Source organism: Otolemur garnettii, unplaced genomic scaffold (assembly GCF_000181295.1).
Source record: "Otolemur garnettii isolate 467f Iridium unplaced genomic scaffold, OtoGar3 scaffold00167, whole genome shotgun sequence".
In the NCBI taxonomy this organism is placed as follows: domain Eukaryota; kingdom Metazoa; phylum Chordata; class Mammalia; order Primates; family Galagidae; genus Otolemur; species Otolemur garnettii.
This window is the reverse complement of record NW_003852562.1, coordinates 810785-830768: the sequence shown is the minus strand read 5'-3', so window position 1 is coordinate 830768 and position 19984 is coordinate 810785. Positions and strand designations below refer to the sequence as shown.

The following is a 19984-nucleotide window of genomic DNA, read 5'->3' as shown; positions in this document are numbered from 1 at the left end:
GCACTTTGGGAGGCTGAGGCAGGAGGATCACTTAAGGCCATGAGTTCAAGACCAGACCAAGCAACATTAGCAAGGCCCCTTGAGTATACAAAAAATAGAAAAATTAGCTGGGTGTGGTGGTATGGACCTGTAGTCCCAGCTACCTGAGAGGCTGAAGCAGGTGGATCACACAAGCCAAGGAGTTTGAGGTTTCAATGAGATATGGTGTTGCAACTGTACTCTAACCTGGACAGCAGAACAAGACCCTTCCTCAAAAAAGGCAGTGGGTGGATATCAAATGATAAGAGTAGAGAAAATCCTCAGCATCATTCCTTCAATAACTACAACAGTGATGTTTCATGTAGACATGCTAATGTTATACATAAAATTTTTCATTTTAAAAACTGAATTAACGTTTAGTAGGGGGAGAAATTTTTACTGGTAATAAAGTTTAGTAGGGATAGAAATTTTTACTTTTGATCTAATAAAGTTTAGTAGGGGTAGAAATTTTTACTATAGTAAAGTTTAGTAGGGATAGAAATTTTTACTTTTGATCTTTGTGTTGTTATTCATTTGCATCATTTTTCTGTTATCCTGTTACACCATTCACGTGTAGCATAAAAACTCACAGGAACAAAATAGAAATAAATCTAAAAACAAGTTTTAAAATTTTAGTTAAACCTTTTTATATGGTTAACACCTACAATGCACAGATGTGGCTGTATCTAAATGCCCACTGTTTGACAGGGAAGGAAGTTAGTCTTGGATAAAAATTGGAAAAAATTACAAAATAAATTTATTTATCAATTTCATTAAGTGTAGCCTTACCTTTTCACCATAATGCTTACCTTATTCATTTGCTAAATTCAAATGGTATAAGTAGATGAGAAGGGAAATGATAGAAAGATGGATAGATATACTCTGATATATGTACCTGTTTGGATCTCGTAAGTAAATACATCATCTATGACATAATTCTCATTTCCCAAACATTTTAAAGATATTTGCTGTTAAATGATTGTTTTTTGAGTATCTGGATCAAAATGATAGAAAAGAGTAATTACAAACCAAATCATTTACATGATGCATCATGAAATTCATTTCTAATTACATTAGGTAAAAATTCAAAATCAGAAATGTATTTTAAGAAATTAATAAGAAAGACATATATATAGGCTTAAACACTATGCAGCTATTTCCTACAAAGTAGTATTCTGTAAGTCACTCTGATAAAATGACTTTGATGAAACTTGAATAAAATAAAAAATATGAATACTTATTTTATCCCTTTTTCAGTAATGTAGGAGAAAGATGAAGAGTAGAGGAAGGACCATGCCCTTTTTTTCCATAATATTTTGTGAGGTCTTATAGAACAGGCAGCATCAGATAAGGTGTCCTGAGGGAAGATGCAGACATTTTATGACTATGAAAACTCTATCAGCATAGTCATTCTTCATGACAGAGCAAAGTATTAGCATTTAAAATGCTTTGAAAAATATCTATTAAAAAAAGAAGAAAAATATTTATTGAGCTAGGAAAAACACATCTGTATCGTAAAGTATAAAATATGTAGGCAAATTTAAATTAAAAACTCATTTCAATTCAATTCACTAACAGAACTAACATTCATTCCACTTTATAGTAACTATCCTTTTACTAAAAAAGTAATTATATTTTTGTTTACAATGTCATGTTTATTTCATGTTTTAATGGAATTCTTAATATTGTTATCCAGAGTGTGAAAAACAACAACCCTCCATATGTAAAATGCGTTAGCATGTTAGTCCTGTTAACGTGCTTATAGACAGTAATAATTTCATTAAATGATTAATATTTTATGTAATGTTTAACAAAATTGCATTGACTTTTTTACATCTACCTAGAAAAGTTTGAGAGATAACCAGTGAAATTTAAAAGAAAATAAAAGTTTAAGCCTTAGAGGATTTAAAAAATATTTACACCAAAGTTTTATATTTTCTTCATTTTAATGAATGAAGACAAAACAGTTTAGGAACCTTAACTAAAGGTTAACACTTAAAGAGTGTTAACCTTATTAACACTTTTATGCCCAAGAAATATAGTTTTTTGTTTAAAAATAAATTTTTTAGTTTGTATTAATTAAAATTAACAAAAATGAACATAATTTATAAATAATTTTAAGATTCAGGATAAGCATCCTTTCAAGTAAAAGTTTATTATGGAAATTCTAGAAGACTTTTAACTGCTAACATCAATGTGTTATATGAATTAGTCTCCTGAGGCTAAAAGCAAGACTCACAGCAATTTCTATATTAATTTTCTCCCCTGTGTAACATTATGTCTCCCACTGAAATACTAATTTTCTTCTGCTTCTTTTGTTAAAATTAAGCCTTGGTAGGATCTTCATAGTTAAATAGGAAAACTAAATTTTGAAATACAGAAGTTAGATATTATTCTTTTTTTTTTTTTTTAAGACACAAAGTCTCACTTTATCACCCTGGGTAGAGTGCAATGGCATCACAGCTCACAGCAACCTCCAACTCCTGGGTTTAGGGGATTTTCTTGCCTCAGCTTCCTGAGTAGGTGGGACTACAGGTGCCCACCACAACGCCCGGCCTTTTTTTGGTTGCAATTTGACCGGGGCTGGGATTGAACCTGCCACTCTCAGTATATGGGGCCAGAGTCCTACCTACTGAGCCACAGGTGCTGCCCAAGTTAGATACTTTTTTTTTTTTTTTTGCAGTTTTTGGCCAGGGCTGGGTTTAAACCTACCACCTCTAGCATATGGGGCCAGCTCCCCACTCCTTTGAGCCACAGGCGCAGCCCGATATTATTCTTAGCACTCATCTTTTGTTTTCTACATAAACATGTTCTTTGTTTGTTTGTTTGTTTGTTTGATAGAGTCTCACTATGTCACCCTCGGTAGAGTGCTATGATGTCACAGCTCACAGCAACCTCAAACTCTTGGGCTTAAGCAATTCTCTTGCCTCAGCTTCCCAAATAGCTGGGACTATAGGCACCTGCCACAGTCCCTGGCTATTTGTTGCATATTGTTAGAAAATAATATACAAAAATTTAGCTCTTCTCCTAGCTGTCTAACTGGCCGGGCCGGATTTGAACCCACTACCCTTGGTATATGTGGCTGGCGCCATAATCACTGTGCTATGCTCACCAAGCCAACATGTTCATTTTTGTAATCTAACCTAAAACTTAATAATGTGGTTATTTGATATCATAAGAGTTTAATCCATACTATTAAGCCAGAATCAGACCAAAATCTTAAGTTAAGGTAGTTGGCTATTTGAAATCATGAAGATGCTGTGCTAGAAATTCTTAATGATTAAATGTGCTAATGAGTTTGAGACAGTGATCCAGTTAACACATGCTTTATTGAAGAAATAAATCAATCATATCCTAAGCATTTACAGTATACTCCACTATAGGTATTCACATCATGATTGGTAAATGGCATGGTGGTGCCGATAGGAGAGGTTTTAGTGGCCTTAGCAAAATGTTTCCAGGGAATCAGAAATGTCTGGTTTATTCTGTCACCCATAGGTTTGAAGTTCATAAAAAGAATAGACATTGACAGAACAGGAGTAACATTCTAAATGAGATTACGTATGGAGGGTTGTTGTCTTTCACACTCTGGATAGCAAGCTATTAAGACAAAGTTTTCTCTAATATGGTTGTCAAATGATCAAGTGCTGCTGCTTCTCTTCATTGGAAGAACAGCTAAATTTTTTCTATATAGGTTGTTAAGTATACAGGAAAATAACATGAAACTGTTGGTTTGGTCTTAACAGTTTAAACTAGATCACCTCAGATAATCCAGTTCACTAAAACATTTAGTAGTCTAGAAACTGTGCACATATGAAACCAAAACCACCCTGAAACATGACCTAACCCCACTGAGAACAGCCCACTGTTCTCCCCCACTGCAGACGCTGGCACGGATGTGAAGAGAAGGGAACACTTTTAAACTGTTGGACTATAAACTAATACAGACTCTTTGAAAAGAAGTATGAAGGATCCTTAAAGAGCTCAAATTAGAACTTCTATTTGATCCCACAATCCCATTACTAGGCATCTACCCAGAAGAAAAAAGTATGCTATCATAAGGACATTTGCACTAGATTATTCCATCACCAAGATGGGGAAACAACCTAAATGCCCATCAACCGAGGAACTGATTAACAATTATATGTGTAACAGGGAATACTATTCAGCCATAAAAAAGATGGAGACACTTTTTGTATTAACCTAGATGGAGATGAAACACATTCTCCTTAGTAAAGTATCACAAGAATAGAAAACCAAATATCCAATGTGCTTAATACTAATATGAAACCAGTAAGCAATCTAACACATGCCCACATAAGAGGAAAACTCACTTCAAAAGGGTAATAAGGCAGGGGGAGAGAGGATGATGAACGGAGGGAATTGGTGTCCTCCCACTTAATGGACACAGTGGAAGGGTATATGACATGCCTTTTGGATTAGGACACAACTACAAGAGGATCTCTACCTAACAAACACAAATGCTATAATCTAATGATGTCTTCACATTAACCTGAAATAAGGGGAAAAAAAAAAAAAGAATGCACATATGAGTCATCTTCTTGGGCAACTTTTAGCAAATATAATGATTTATAATTAATAGTAAAATCCAATATGGTTAAAAATATAATACAAAAAAGTATATTAATGCTCTATGGTTAAAATGAACTAACAGTGAAATATTTTTAAGATTAAGACTTAATCATCTACATTGTCTAATATGATTGTATTAAATAAAATATTTCCTGTTTCTTTTATAGCCAATTGGTGCTTTGAACCCAAAGAGAGCTGTGTTTTATGCAGAACGTTATGAAACATGGGAAGATGATCAAAGCCCACCCTACCATTATAATACTCATTATTCAACAGCAACATCTACCCTATCGTGGCTTGTTCGAATCGTGAGTATTTTCCTTAAGTTACAGTTTGTTTTCCATACCTCAAAGGTTTTAACATAAGTAAATGAAAGAAAAATCAAATACACTTATAGTTTATTTCAAACAAAGATTGGAGATGATTAATACAATAGAACCTCCATAGTTGACCGCCTCCTTAAGTTGACCTAGTTTTCATAGACCAGACATGCACCACATGTACATATCAGCACAGCAGGCCTAGTTCCTTATGTTGACCACTTCTATGTTAACCAGTTTTTTACAGTCCCTTGGGTGGTAAACTCACAAGGGTTCTACTGTATTCCAAACTGTAGCAAAACTAAACTTTTTTAATGAGTTGCCTCATTTGCAAAATTGAGTTAGGAAGATAGGTTACTGTGAGCTTCTGAAACCTAAACCAGTTATAAAGGAGCCAGTCTCCTGGAGTACATTCTTGACACCTGCTGCCTCCTCTCTTAGGAGGGAATCTGGCACTTACCCTCCCCAGCTCTCTCACTCTTGCTTCTTGGACAGCATGTTTTAAAACCAATTTCCAAATGTTGTGAAAACTGCTTTCTGTTACCTTCTCTTTCTCCTAAGATGTAAGTATGTTCAAGGCTCTCTGATCTAAAAAACGAAAAAACCCTCCTTCCAGCCCCTGCCCACTCACAGTCCTTTCCGTCTCTCCCCCTGAAGTCAGTGCTGAAAGCTCGGCCTCTGCTGTCCTTGATGCACTGCTCGCTCAGTGCCTCCACTTCATCACCTCCCAGTCAGTATGTTCCTGGCTGGCAGAGGGTGCACACCCCTCATTCTGCTGACTTGTTTGTGTGGAGGTTGCACCTTATGTGGATAGAGCTTCCCATGTCTTACCATCATGTCTCTGAGGCATTTGCTACTCAGATTTCTTTCTCTCAGCATACCCCTTCCCCAGGATTTTTCTCAATGTCTTAGATAGGCTGTGTCGTTCATTTACAACCCGGTGACTTCCAGCTTCTGTCTTCATTGCACATTTCATGTGGTTCCCTGGTGTATATTCCCAACGGTCTACTGGGCATGCTCCCCGAACATCTCATAATACCATAAACACCAATTTTAAGAAATGAGCTCAGCTCGGCACCTGTGGCTCAAGCGGCTAAGGCGCCAGCCACATACACCTAAGGTGGCAGGTTCGAATCCCCAGTCCAGGCCCCCCAAACAACAATGATGGCTGCAACTAAAAAATGGCCGTGCGTTGTGGTGGGTGCCTGTGGTCCCAGCTACTTGGGAGGCTGAGGCAGGAGACTCACTTGAGCCCAGGAGTTGGAGGTTGCTATGAGTTGTGATGCCATGGCACTCTACCCAGGGGGATAGCTTGAGGCTCCGTCTCAAAAAAAAAAAAAAAAAAAGAAATGAGCTCATCTCCCTCATGAACTTACTGTAGTTACTCCCAATTTTTTTCTAAATAAATAGCATGATTATTTCCCCAGTTTTCACCCATCTAGAAATTGGGATGCTTTCTTAGATGTTTTCACTACTTTACCAGACCTTTACATGAAAGAAGCCCAAGTGCCCATCGATCCACGAATGGATCAACAAACTGTGGTATATGTACACCATGGAATACTATGCAGCCCTAAAGAAAGATGGAGACTTTACCTCCTTCATGTTTACATGGATGGAGCTGAAAAATGTTCTTCTTAGCAAAGTATCACAAAAATGGAAGAAAAAGTATCCAATGTACCCAGTCCTATTATGAAACTAATTTATAGCTTTCATATGAAAGCTATAACCTAATTATAGCCTAAGAATATGGGGAGGGGGAGGAGAAGGGGTGGATGGGCAGAGGGAGGGTGATTGGTGGGATCACCTCTATGGTTTATCTTTCAAAGGTACAAGTGACTCTTTCTAAAAGTAGAATATAAACATCTTAACATAATAACTAAGGAAATGACATGAAGGCTATGTTAACCAGTTTGATGAAAATATTTCAAATTGTATATGAAAACACCACACTGTACCCCATGATTGCATTAATGTACACAGTTATCATTTAATAAAAAAAGAAAATAAAATAAAACAGACAATTAAAAAAAAATCAGCCACCCACAGATTCTAGCATCTAAATATCTCTTCAGTCTGTCTCCTTTTCTCTGTTAACTCTGACACTGTCCTTAGTTTAAGTTCTCATTGTTTCTCATCTAGATTATTGCAAAAGCTCTGAGCCAATCTCTTTGCCTTTAATCTTCCCCTCTCCAATCTAGTCTAGTTAGGAGCAGTTACTGGAGTCAGTGTTTTTGTTTTTTTATTTTTACTATAAAAATAAAAGTGACTGAAACGTACCATAGAATGCTAAATCAAATCTCTAAATTAATACAATCAAAAATATTTTCTCCTCCTTACTAAGATATACTCCAGACCACTCTGCTGCATGCATCTGATATGCCTCTTACTGGTAAAGCAGCATTATGAAAATGGATCTCCTATTTTCAAATTTATTTTTTCCCTAAGCCTAAATAACAGCTTTAGTTTACAAGTCTTCCTTAAGCATTCTGTCTGTTATAGGAAAAAACAGACTATCTACAAAAATGTAATATGAGGATGTTTTAAGTAACTTCTAAGCCCCTTATAGTTGGTAGACTATAAACAATTACTGTTGTTACGAAAACTTTTGGTGAGAATTATATTTCAGTCTAATTTGTCCAAAGATTTGCCTTAATTATGTAAACTTACATTCTTTTATAAAAATGTTTCTGAGCTAGAAGTTCAGAATATTGAATTTATTTTCTTAACATGGAATCAGATACACATCTACCATCTAAATATCTCTTCAGTCTGTCTCCTTATTTTTGAATAAGGAATATTTCAGTTATTCTTGAAAAAGAATATTTCAGTTAAGAAAGATTTTTTAACTCTAGAACTTTTAAAGTATTATAATTCTATTTCTTTTTTCTATTAATTTAAAAAATACTAGATTGATATAAATGCCTATTTATCACTGTAAACCAGTCAAAGCAGAGCACAGCAAAGCAGAGCAGAGTTTATGGGTGGTAATAACTAATACCCTCCTGAGGTAGGAAAATACTTCACACTCACTCAAGAGATGTAGGCTTTCTGGATTACAGACACACAGACACATGAGAGTTTATTGCTTGCATTTTACAGTTTCAGGCACAGATCAAAACAAAACACAGAAACAGAAAAATTTGCAAATCAAGATCTCGAACAGTTGGTCTTTTTACAATGGACACAAAATACTTTTTTAGTTATTTGAGCTGTCCAATAAGCAAGCAGACAAGAAAACAAAAAGCCTAATAAATTAGATTCCCTGATCACCAAATGATCAGACCATAAAAAAACCCCAAATTTCTAATCAATACCAATGGGAAATGATTGATTAGGTGTGCATGAACCAGAAACAAAATTAGTGGAGAGAGTTAAATTAAAAATTAGAAAAAAAGAGTGTCAATAAAGTTAAAGTTCTCTTTGCTGCTTAATATTCACCCCAGAAGCCAAGAAAAGATGTGCCTGGGCCTAAGTGGCCCATAAGATACACTGTTTAAGCTACACAGTTGATTTGGCTTCATCGGGTCGGTCCATATGGAACTCTCAGACCTTCAAAACTGTTAGAAAAGAAAATTTTTAGAAAATACTGAAACCAGCTGGGTGGTGGCTCATGCCTTTAATCCAGGCACTTTGGGGAGACTAAGGAGGGAGGATTGCTTGAGGTCAAGAGTTTGGGATTAGCCTGGACCCCCCCATCTCTAAAAAAAATAAAAAATAAGCCAGGGGTGGTGGTGCACACCTATAGTTCCAGCTACTTGGGAGGCTGAGGCAGGGGAACTCCTTGAGCCCAGGAGTTAGAGGCTGCAGTGAGCAATGGTGACACCACTCTACTATAGCTAAGCAACAGAACAAGACCCTATCTCCAAAAAGAAAAAGAAAACATTGAAACCAAATATTTCACCCTTGGAGGCCTTTTCATAACACTTGAGGTTTTATCAAAGACTCATCACCATAGTAACCTACCACCATGGGGGAACTAGGATACCTCATGCAGGTATTTTGGGAATGAGAAAAAAAGAAAAAGTAAGGAGTCATTTCTAAGAAAATGTTATCAACTGTGTTGTTTTAGAATTAAATGAGAGAATATATATAATAGTATTTTGAGATGTATAAAGTGGTATTCAGTGGTTTTTATATAATCAAATTCGTCTGAAACCAGATTCACAAAAATTATTCAACTGAGCCCACAGAATCAGCAGCCTGAGTTAAGTTGACCTTCCGTTATCCTTAACAAACTAAACACTTTCTCAAATCATAGATCACAACTCATCCTGAAGTTGCTTTCTTATTGTAGTGAGATGGTGTACAAAGCATGCTAAGGCTGGCAGAATGCTCTGCATATACTTATAACACACATGCCCTTTTAGTATTTTCTGTAGCAGTGCTGTACAACAGAAATATAATGTAAGTCCCTCACATAAGTCAGAATTTCTAGTAACTACAGTCAAAAGTAAAAAAGAAATACATGAAATTAATTTTAATTAATACAGTATTGTTAACCTGATATATCCAAAATGTTACCATTTAAACATGGAAACATTTATTTAAACATTATAAGAATTAAACATGTAAACATTATTTAAACATTATAAGAATTATTAATGAGACATTTTACAATTTTTTTGGTACTAAGTCTCTGAAATTTAGAGTGTGCTTTATATTTAGAGCACATTTTAATTTGAATTAGCCACATTTGAAGAGTTCAGTAGTGACACGTGGCTAGTAGCTACAATTTTGGACAGAACAGATTTATGGATTTGCTCTTACAGGGACTTAGTCCAAATATCTTATATTATGCAGTAGTAAGTAGAAGTATCCTGTTCTAATGGCTTTTTAAGTGTTTAACCAAACGGGGCCAAGGAAGTATGATTGTTTTATTTGTCTTATACCATCCCAAGGAGTTTCTGAAGTAGAAAATGCATTAAAATTTTTATCACTAAGAATTTGTTCATGAAAATAAAACAGAGATTAATAGAAGTATCCATCCTATACCTTTCAAGCCTTTTAGACGTAAAGTCATTGAACTCATTATTAGTTTCAATCAATGTTCTTAATATGACAATGATAATAATTATTTTTAAATGCTAATTAACTACATACTTCATTACTTGAAATTAAAAAATTTTTTTTAATTTTTTTTTTATCATTGGGGATTCATTGAGGGTACAAGAAACCAGGTTACACTGATTGCATTTGTTAGGTAAAGACCCTCTTATAATTGTGTCTTGCCCCCAAAAGGTGTATCACACACCGAGAACTCCACCCCCTTCCCTCCTTCCCTCTCTCTGCTCTTCCTTTCCCACGCCCCTTCCTCTTTCACTCTCTCTCTCCTCTCCCCTTCCCCCACCCCCCACCATGTACTAGTCATTAATTGTCCTCTTATCAAAATTGAGTACATAGTATTTATGCTTCTCCATTCTTATGATGCTTTACTAAGAATAATGTGTTCCACCTCCATCCATGTTAATACAGAAGGATGTATAGTCTCCATCTTTTTAATGGCTGAATAGTATTCCATGGTATACATATACCACAGCTTCTTAATCCATTCCTGGGTTGGTGGGTATTTAGGCTGTTTCCACATGTTGGTGATTGTAAATTGAGCTGCAACAATCTAGTGCAAGTGTCTTTATGGTAGAAGGATTTTTTTTCTTCTGGGTAGATACCCAATAATGGGATCGCAGGATCAAATGGGAGGTCTAGCTTGAGTTCTCTGAGGGTTCTCCATACTTCCTTCCAAAAAGGCTGTGTTAGTTTGCAGTCCCACCAGCAGTGTAAAAGTGTTCCCTTCTCTCCACATCCTGCCAGCATCTGCAGTTTTGAGATTTTGTGATGTGGGCCATTCTGGCTGAGGTTAGATGATCATCTCAGGATGGTTTTGATTTGCATTTCTCTAATTAGGGATGATGAGCATTTTTTCATATGTTTGCTAGCTGTTCATCTGTCTTCTTTAGAGAAGATTCTATACATCTCTCTTGCCCATTGATATATGGGATTATTGGCTTTTTTCATGTGGATTAATTTGAGTTCTTTATAGATCCTAGTTATCAAGCTTTTGTCTGATTCAAAATATGCAAATATCCCTTCCCATTGTGTAGGTTGTCTATTTGCTTTAGTTGTTATCTCCTTAGCTGTACAGAAGCTTTTAAGTTTAATTAAGTCCCATTTGCTTATTTTTGTAATTGCCATGGAAGTCTTCTTCATAAAGTCTTTCCCCAGGCCGATATTGTCAAGTGTTTTTCCTATGCTTTCTTTGAGGATTTTTTATCATTTTATGCCTTAAATTTAGGTCTTTTATCCATCTTGAATCAATTTTTGTGAGTGGAGAAAGGTGCGGGTCCAGTTTCAGTCTTTTACATGTGGATATCCAGTTCTCCCAGCACCATTTGTTGAATAGGGAGTCTTTCCCCCAGTGGACGTTCTTGTTTGGTTTATCAAAGATTAGGTGGCTGTAAGATGTTAGTTTCATTTCCTGGTTTTGTATTTGATTCCAAATGTCTATGTCTCTATTTTTGTGCCAGTACCATGCTGTTTTGACCACTATGGCCTTGTTAGTATATCTAAAGTCTGGTATGCTGATGCACCAGCTTTGTTTTTATTACTAAGAACTACCTTAGCTATATGGGGTGTTTCTGGTTCCATACAAAATGAAGAATCATTTTTTCCAAGTCTTAAAAGTATGATGTTGGTATTTTAATAGGGATGGCATTGAATCTGTAGATTGCTTTGGGAAGTATAGACATTTCAACAATGTTGATTCTTCCCAGCCATGAGCATGTATGTTCTTAAATTCGTTAATATCCTCTGCTATTTCTTTTCGTAGGGTTTCATAATTTTCTTCATAGAGGTTCTTCACCTCTTTTGTCAGGTATATTCCAAGGTGTATTTCATTTTGTTTGAAGCTGTTGTGAAGGGAATTATGTCCTTAATTAACCTCTCATCTTGGTTGTTGTTGGCGTATACAAAGGCTACTGACTTGTGGACTTTGATTTTATATCCTGAGACATTACAGTATTTTTTGATGACTTCCAGGAGTCTTGTGGTTGAGTCTTCAGGGTTCTCTAAGTATAATATCATATTGTCAGCAAAGAGGGAGAGTTTGACCTCCTCTGCTCCCATTTGGATGCAAAATTAAAAAATATTATTTTAGACAAACTACTAGTGAAGTAAGTCACTTATCTCCAGTATAAATCTGAAAAGACTGTTTTCTTGATAGCTGCCATTGGGCAAACAATGAATAAATTATTACTGCAGGGTTTCTGGTTTCTCCAGATATTAACTTATATAAAAGGACACATTTTACTTGGCATGTTTCATCCTAGACCAAAAAGAATCATACAGAAGTAATTAAACCTTACTCACTGACCATTTCAGCTCTCAGTAACCTGTTCAGTATGTTCAACCCTTGTATTTAAAATTTATTTATCAAACACTTCTTAGGAAGTTAAATACATGGGTAAGGAAAGATTTATAAATCTGTTGTTTAGAGTTTGAAACCTTCTGTATAAATTATAGATTGTTTTGAAAGCCTCTTTAAACCATAATGTGTCTTTAAAGTATATGTTTATAGTAAAGTTAAAGTAATAGAATCACTTTTGCAAGTATTATGATTAAAACCAAAAGATAGTGCTACTGAATAAAATATTGATGTCAGGGTTATCTTGAGTAGTAATATGCTTAAGAACAGTGCATGTATATGTAGAAGAAGATGAGGAAAACTTAACCAAGATTCTAATCTAAACTGGTTGCTATGGCTCACTCCTGTAATCCCAGAAATCTGGGAGGCAGAGACAGGTGAATTACCTGAGCTCAGGATTTTGAGAACAGCCTAAGCAAGAGCAGGACCTTGTCTCTAGTAAAACTAGAAAGAACTGTGCAGGTGTTATAGTAGGTGCCTATAGTCCCAGCTACTCAGGAGGCAAGAGGATCTCTTGAGCCCAAGAGTTTGAGGTTGGTATAAGCTATGACGCCAGGGCACTCAACCCTAGGGCAACTAAATGAGACTGTCTTAAAAAAAAAAAAAATTCTAATCTAGATAATACTTTTGGGTTCCTTTGAAAGGAATGGGAGAAAATAAACTTTTGGAGTTAGACAAAAGCCACTGGACATAATGATTCCTCCATTTCTTAGGCTATAATCTCATATTTTCTCAAATATAAAAGGGCAATAATTATACCTGCTCTGAAGAATGGTAGTGAGGATGGAGCTAGCCAAGATAAGATAGCACCTGGCATGGAAACGGTCTCAGTAATTGTTATTTCCCTTCCCTTTGGTCTTACTATGCTGCCTACAATTTCAAATGCACTTTTCCTTGCTATTGTTACAGTCAAGGTACTACCTGTTACTCCTGGATGGGTTTCATTTGGGGCTTTTAAATGGAAAGAAGAGAAGGAAATAAAAGAATCATACAAGAAAAAAAGGATTAAGAGTTTTAAGAGATGATGAAGCAAAAATTATATTAAGACAGAAAAATAAAGGAATTGGGCAAAGGGAGGAAGGAGTGGGAAATAGCATTGGATTGTTCATGATACAATTAATTGATCTGTAATCACTGCAAGGCAGGAAAGGCTGGCAGTGTCTGCCACAGGCCATTATCACTGCAGGATCTAACCAGAAATGTTTATGGCCCGATGAGTGCTAGTATTGTAATTTCTGAAATTGCTATTTAAGATATTATTTATCTGTACATCTTATTTCCCAAGCTGAAAGCTTTTTTAGCATAATTGTAAAATAACTAATATATTGATATACATATAGAAAATGGTTCAATTGACAGGTGTTAGGCAAATAAATGTAAAAGTTACTTACGGTTAATAGAGCACCGATCTTCTATGTTAGTCAGACATGAGTCAAATAAAACAAAAGGCCTCTTACCGTCACCTCAAAGGTAATAGGGAGACACATGGAAAAAAGTAATCTCCATGGTAATCAGAGCTTAAAAGATCAATGCTTACTTATAAACAAATAGGTTATCAATTTCTATTAGTACCCTACCACTGTAGCAGCTGGAGGCCTTCAGGAATAATGAGAATTTATGTCAGTAATGTAGTATGTGACCCTAAAACAGTTGTTAATGAGATTTTTTAAAAGCTACTTAAAACAACCTTTTGGGGACAAGACACAATTATAAGAGGGACTTTACCTAACAAATGCAATCAGTGTAACCTGGTGTCTTGTACCCTTATTGAATCCCTAACAATAAAAAGTTAAAAAAAAAAAAAAGCTGCTTAAAACAGTAAAATGTGGAATTCTTCAATATTCTCTGCTTCAGAGTACCACCAGATTCATTTATAACTTTGTTATCAGAAATAAACATCATCCTTTAATTTAGGATTTGTTTCCACTGTGCCCATCAGTGCTATTCTTGGCACATGAAGGGTTCAAAACTAGAAAGGATTTTATGTAATTTAGGTTGAGGTAGAAATGAGCTTTCAGTGGCTGGTATAAGAAGTAAGGCTTTGCATGTATAAATGGGTCTTCACTCACATCTGTTTAATAGGTTAAAAAACCTACAGACAAGTCTGATCCCTCTAAATTAATCTCTGCCTGCTACCTACGTAGAAAACAAAATACCTTAAATCAATATCCTAGAATAATGAAGAAGTGGGTTCTGAAGATAGAACTTTTCAGTCAAACTTCTAATAGTAACAAAGTGAAGGCCACATGCAGTGGTTCACACTGTAATCCCAGCACTCTGGGAGGCTAAGGTGGGAGGATCGCTTGAACTCAGAAATTCACGAGCAGCCTGAACAAGGCTGAGACCCTGAGACCCTGTCTCTACAAAAAAAAAAAAAAAAAAAAAAACAGAAAAATTAACCAGGCATTATGGCAGGTGCCTTTAGTGCCAGCCACTCCAGAGGCTGAGGTGAGGGAGATCACTTGTACCCAAGAGTTTGAGGTTGCTGTGAGGTAGGCTGATGCCAGGGCAATTGAGTAAGACTCTGTCTCAAAAAAAAAAAAAAAAAGTGAAAATTTAAACTCCCTCTTAGTCTTACCCACTCATAGCCGCTTCTCCCAACAGTACCTTGTATGTTCAGGCATATTAAACTACCATTGATTAAACACTAACTGCAAGCCTAGTGCTGCACTCAGTGCTGGGGAGACTGAGGTTAATAAGCCCTAAGGAGCTCAGAGTCTTGTCAGCCTGATGGGGTCCAGCAGTGACCACGTGGTGCGAGACATACGGCTGGTAGACGTTTTCATAACTCTGTGTCAGGTAAGGTACAGCTTTCTCTGTGTTGTTTTATTTAATCGTCCGTAATTGCCATAATTACCCCCAAGGTCTTATCTTTCCCAATTACATAGATGAAGGAAGAGACACCATTACTTGACAGTCACTTAAGGTTAAGTAACTTGTCCAAGATAAGTAAATAGTTCCACCAAGACTCAAACTTAGATCTGTCATATTTCATTTAATTTACCATTACTACTTCCAGAATTTTTATATCCCCATCTCCATTTTAATTGATTAAGTGATCAGATATACTACCTTTTTTTGTTTTGTTTTGTTTTTGAGACAAGCGTCTCACTTTGTTATCCAGACTTCCTGGCTCAGTGGCCCAGGCTTCTGAGGAGCTGGGACTAAAGGCATGTGCCACCACACCTGGCAATTTTTGTAGTTTTTGTAGAGACAGGGTCTCACTGCGTTGCCTGAGTGGTTGCCTAGACTGGTCTTCAACTCCTGGACTCCAGCAATCCTCCCACCCCAACCTCCCAAACTGCTAGGATTCCAGATGTGAGCAATGGTGCCCAGCGCTTAGTTTTAATAATAAATTCTATAAAGAAAATTAATTAGCAAAAAGCATGTCATACAACCATTCCCTAACTTTATTTTGGTGTCATCTATTTGTCTCTCATATCACTTAAAATCTTAAACAGCAGTATGGGCTTCCTGGATGCATATTGCGTTTCAGGTGAATCAGTAATGCCCCTGTTACCTGTATACTGTTCTGTCACTCTTGATCTTAACTCCTTCATCTAACACTGAACAAGAAATATTGGCAACACCTTACAAACTTATAAAATTGATGACATGCGCCCACACCATGTATTAGGAAGACACTGAGGAAGGGGAATACTTGCCACTGTTCCCGAGAGCCAGCCCTTAAGGCTAGTGGCAGAAGAGAACAAATGAATAGAACAGAGATTACCTGTTGAAGAACGAAGACTAAAGTGTTTAGGAAAGTGGCATGTAGATTTCTTGACATTTTCAAACCTGGTATAGATTTGGATGACATATCATTCTTCCCACACTTCAGAAAGAAGAATTAAAGCCTGGAGAAGGATGTAAGTATCTATCTCGGCTATATTTGCAGTTAAATACGAAATCCTCAGTCAGAGTAAATGTTACTTAAACATTTTGAACTTGGAAACAAATTTAATGCTTTTTTTATGTTTTTACAAAAAACATAAGAACAACACGAAAACTCCCAATATAAGAACTACATTTAATATAAGCACTAAAACTAACTATGCTACCTATTAGTATATTGTGATACAGTTATTCCTGGGTTTCCTGTATATTATTCCTGGGTTTCCCTCTATGAGAACACGCCCTAGATAACAGATACTATGTTACCCTAAGGTAACAGTCACAGAATACAGGGAGGACTAGAGTTTATCTAGTCAGTTGCACTTACTTTATTTCTTCATCCAACAGATTATTTATTGAACATGTTCTGTGTGCTAGGAGTTGTTCTAAATGTTGGAGATAGAAACGTAAGATAGATACAGAACCTACTCATGGGGGGGATACAGACAGGTTCACAGTTACAAAACGTGCGATACAAACTTCAGTGCTATTTGAGGGAAGCCTTACAGGAGAAAACGACATGGTGGCTGGGTCTTAAAGGATAAAAAGAACTTAAGACAGGGAAGGATAGTAAGGGGAAGGGGTGAGTTTGTTCCAGGCAGAGGGAAGATCACAAAGGACCAGAGGTGAAAGCACTGTGGCAAGATTTTAGACTGTGAGAAACAAGAGGAGCAGGTTCCAGATCATTCAGGCTCTTGCAAGACAAATTAAGTAGTTCAAGTTTCTCCTAAGAGCTCCCAAAAAGCTACTGAAGGATTTTAAACAGGGATTTGCATTTTTAAAAAGACAATCAAACCATAATGTGGTACTAGTACTTTAGTAGCCTTTCATCGTAATCTGAGATGGACATGCCCCACCTGCCTCTACACTGCAGTGATTGGTGTCACAGTGGTTTTTCTTACTAACGTGTTTGTATGTATGGCCTTAATTATTAGAAAAAAAAAATCTGAGTTATGAATTGACGGCAGTGCCAAGTCACTTGTCAGGGAATCATAGAGCACTGGAACTTCATTTTATAGACCAGAAGATATAAGCCCAAGAAGCAAAGTGACCTGCTAGGATTGTACAGAGGCAGGTGCTGCAGAGCCCAGTCAGGCCCAGGCCAACTCCTCCTGGTGCCTTGGTGTGGGCATCTCTCTAAGACCCTGCACTGCTTCCGCCTCAAGGTTTCAGTGTGAGTCATAGTTTATGAAGGAATGAGAGCAGCTGTGCTCAGAGCATTCAGATTCCTGATTCTGGCTTTTTTGCTTTAGGAACCTTTCACAACCTTCTTCCTCAATGCAAATGATGGAAAATTTGACCATCCCGATCGAACCTTCTCGTCAGTTGCAAGGTCTTGGAGAACGAGTCAGAGAGATACCTCTGATGTAAAGGTAGGCATTTTTATTTGTTGGTATTAATTGGATTTCAAAATATGTTGAAATTTTGATTTTTTTAAAGCAGGTGGATAAGGCACTTTATATTATAGTTTTGCTCCATCATATTAAAATTATACAGTACATCTAACCTTAAAGGAAATAATTTTGAACATCACAGAAAATGATTCAGGATTCTTCTATAGTACTCAGTGAAAGTGTTTTCATTATTTCAAAAAAATTCCTATCTAATTTAGATCGAATAATCAGGAGATGGAAAGAAAAGCCTTTAAATTGCCTTTCCTGCTGTTAACTCAATATTTGGCCCATTCCATAAAACACAGCAGGAATTGGATTTGACCTTAATGTGTCATATTGTTATAGCTTGCCCAGCTTTGGGTTTGTGTAGCCTGGGGCAATTAATAAAGCATTAATGACAAGGCCCATTTAAAATGTAGGCTTCTCTGTACAGCCTTAGCTTTTACTTGACTGTGCCTGGGGACACTATGCAACAATACACATTAGATTAAACCAACACACACACAATACCCAGGAACAGCCAGAGAGCAGAGTAATTTTACAGTTGGTACTACTGCACTATTGTTAAATACAGAGATTTGTTGTTCATTTATATGGGCTCTTGTTTTAAAAAAAAGAAAAAATTGGTATTTGGAGCAATAAAATATATTTCTTCTTTTATTTTTCTCATTGTTTTCCCCAATAATAAGATTACATGACCAGGTTATCACATGTGTTTCTTATTTTAAGCCCTTTTTCTTCAAGGCACATTTTTTTCCTGTCACTGTCACTCAATATAAAAATGTTATGATACCATTCCATTAGGGTCTTAATCCAACAAAAGATACCAAGTTAAAGTCAAAATTGCCATTTACATGTTTATGCTTATCTATTGCAAAGCATTTATAAAGGCAATTACATTGTTACTGAACTATAAAAATGGGATGAACACAACTCGTGTTCACTTCTTTTCCAAAGCAGAAGACAAAGGAAGTGAAGCCAAGTAGAGCAGAGCACATATGTGTGTTTTATTTGTTGCCATCAAAGTTTGCATGTGTAAATATTAATCTATATGTACAACATATTCACATTTGGAAAAAGGTAAGAGAATTTAATATGCATCCTTTAAACTCTGAAGTTCCACATTTTTCTCTAACACTTGTATACCTTCATTTAGACCTAAAATATCCATAAATTATCATTTAAACTGATTTTCTACCAATGAGATCAGAGAGGGAGTCTGTTTCTTATTTAATAACACTTTGATAATTAATATAGAAAATGGGAAGCTGTAGGCTATCATTGAACAATAGGTTCTAGAATTAGCACATGTTCATAAAAGGTACTCTGTATTATGTTTTGTGAATTAAATGTTCTTATCTATAATTGAAGCCTTCTTATCATATTTAAGATTATATATCTTAAGTCCGAGCTATATCCATATTATATGACCCTACTTCAAATAAAAATGCCTACTCACTGTTATTTGACATCATCACAAAGAAGAAAATTGGCTTTACAACTTAATTCGAAGATTCCCCCTCACATGCCCACACATCCTGGCTGGTCATTCTAATTTTAGGATGTAGCTAGAGCTTTAGACTTCTCTTCCTCTCCTGAGAACTTTACTGATGCTCTTGACCAAGTTACGTTTCAGTCTCTGACAACCAATGCCCTGTCCCAGGCTTTTCCTTCTACATTCTCCCTGTGCTTTTCCTATTCAGAACCTTGGCAGAAACATTTACATTTTGTTACTAATAGTGACTTTGGGGCTCATGAGGTCACATCCTCAAGGACAATGTGGCTACTACCAAGTTGAGAGCTTTGGAAGGGGGTTGTCCTTAAGCAGCCATACCAAACACAGGAATGTTACCCCAGTACCTAATTAGTTCATGAAACGCTCCTTTCTCTAACTTGGCATTCCACATAATTGACAAGGCACAGTGGCTCACACCTGTAATCCCAGCACTCTGTAAGCCAAGGCAGGTGGATTACTTTAGCTCAGGATTTCGAGACCAGCTCTGAACAAGAACAAAACCCTGTCTCCACTAAAAAAAATATAGGAAAACTAGCCAGATGTTGTTCAGCAGGCACCTTGAACTAAGGCAAGAGGATCACTTCAGTCTAAGAGTTTGAGGTTGCTGTGAGCTATGACACCATGGCCTTCTACCCAGGGGGACAGAGAGAGACTCCATCTCAAAAAAAAAAAAAAAAGAATAAAAAGGAAAATACATTTATCTATTTTTTTCCTAGTAGAAAAAAAATTTCTAGCATTGAGACAACTTTTGAAAATTTTTACCAGATACACACGCACACACACACACACACACACATACTCTTTAGGGTGTACACACACACAAAATGTT

General features: G+C 36.4%; 1 protein-coding gene across 1 annotated transcript in view; it reads left to right on the top strand.

The window, feature by feature from the left end:
* The window catches only part of NBEA (neurobeachin), a 719303-nt gene that overhangs the window by 624170 nt on the left and 75149 nt on the right, over positions 1–19984 (top strand). Inside the window, exons 46-47 of the mRNA XM_003800132.3 lie at positions 4779–4919; positions 17499–17618. Of these exons, the coding sequence (XP_003800180.1) occupies positions 4779–4919; positions 17499–17618 (261 nt within the window). The remainder of the gene's footprint in view (positions 1–4778; positions 4920–17498; positions 17619–19984) is intronic.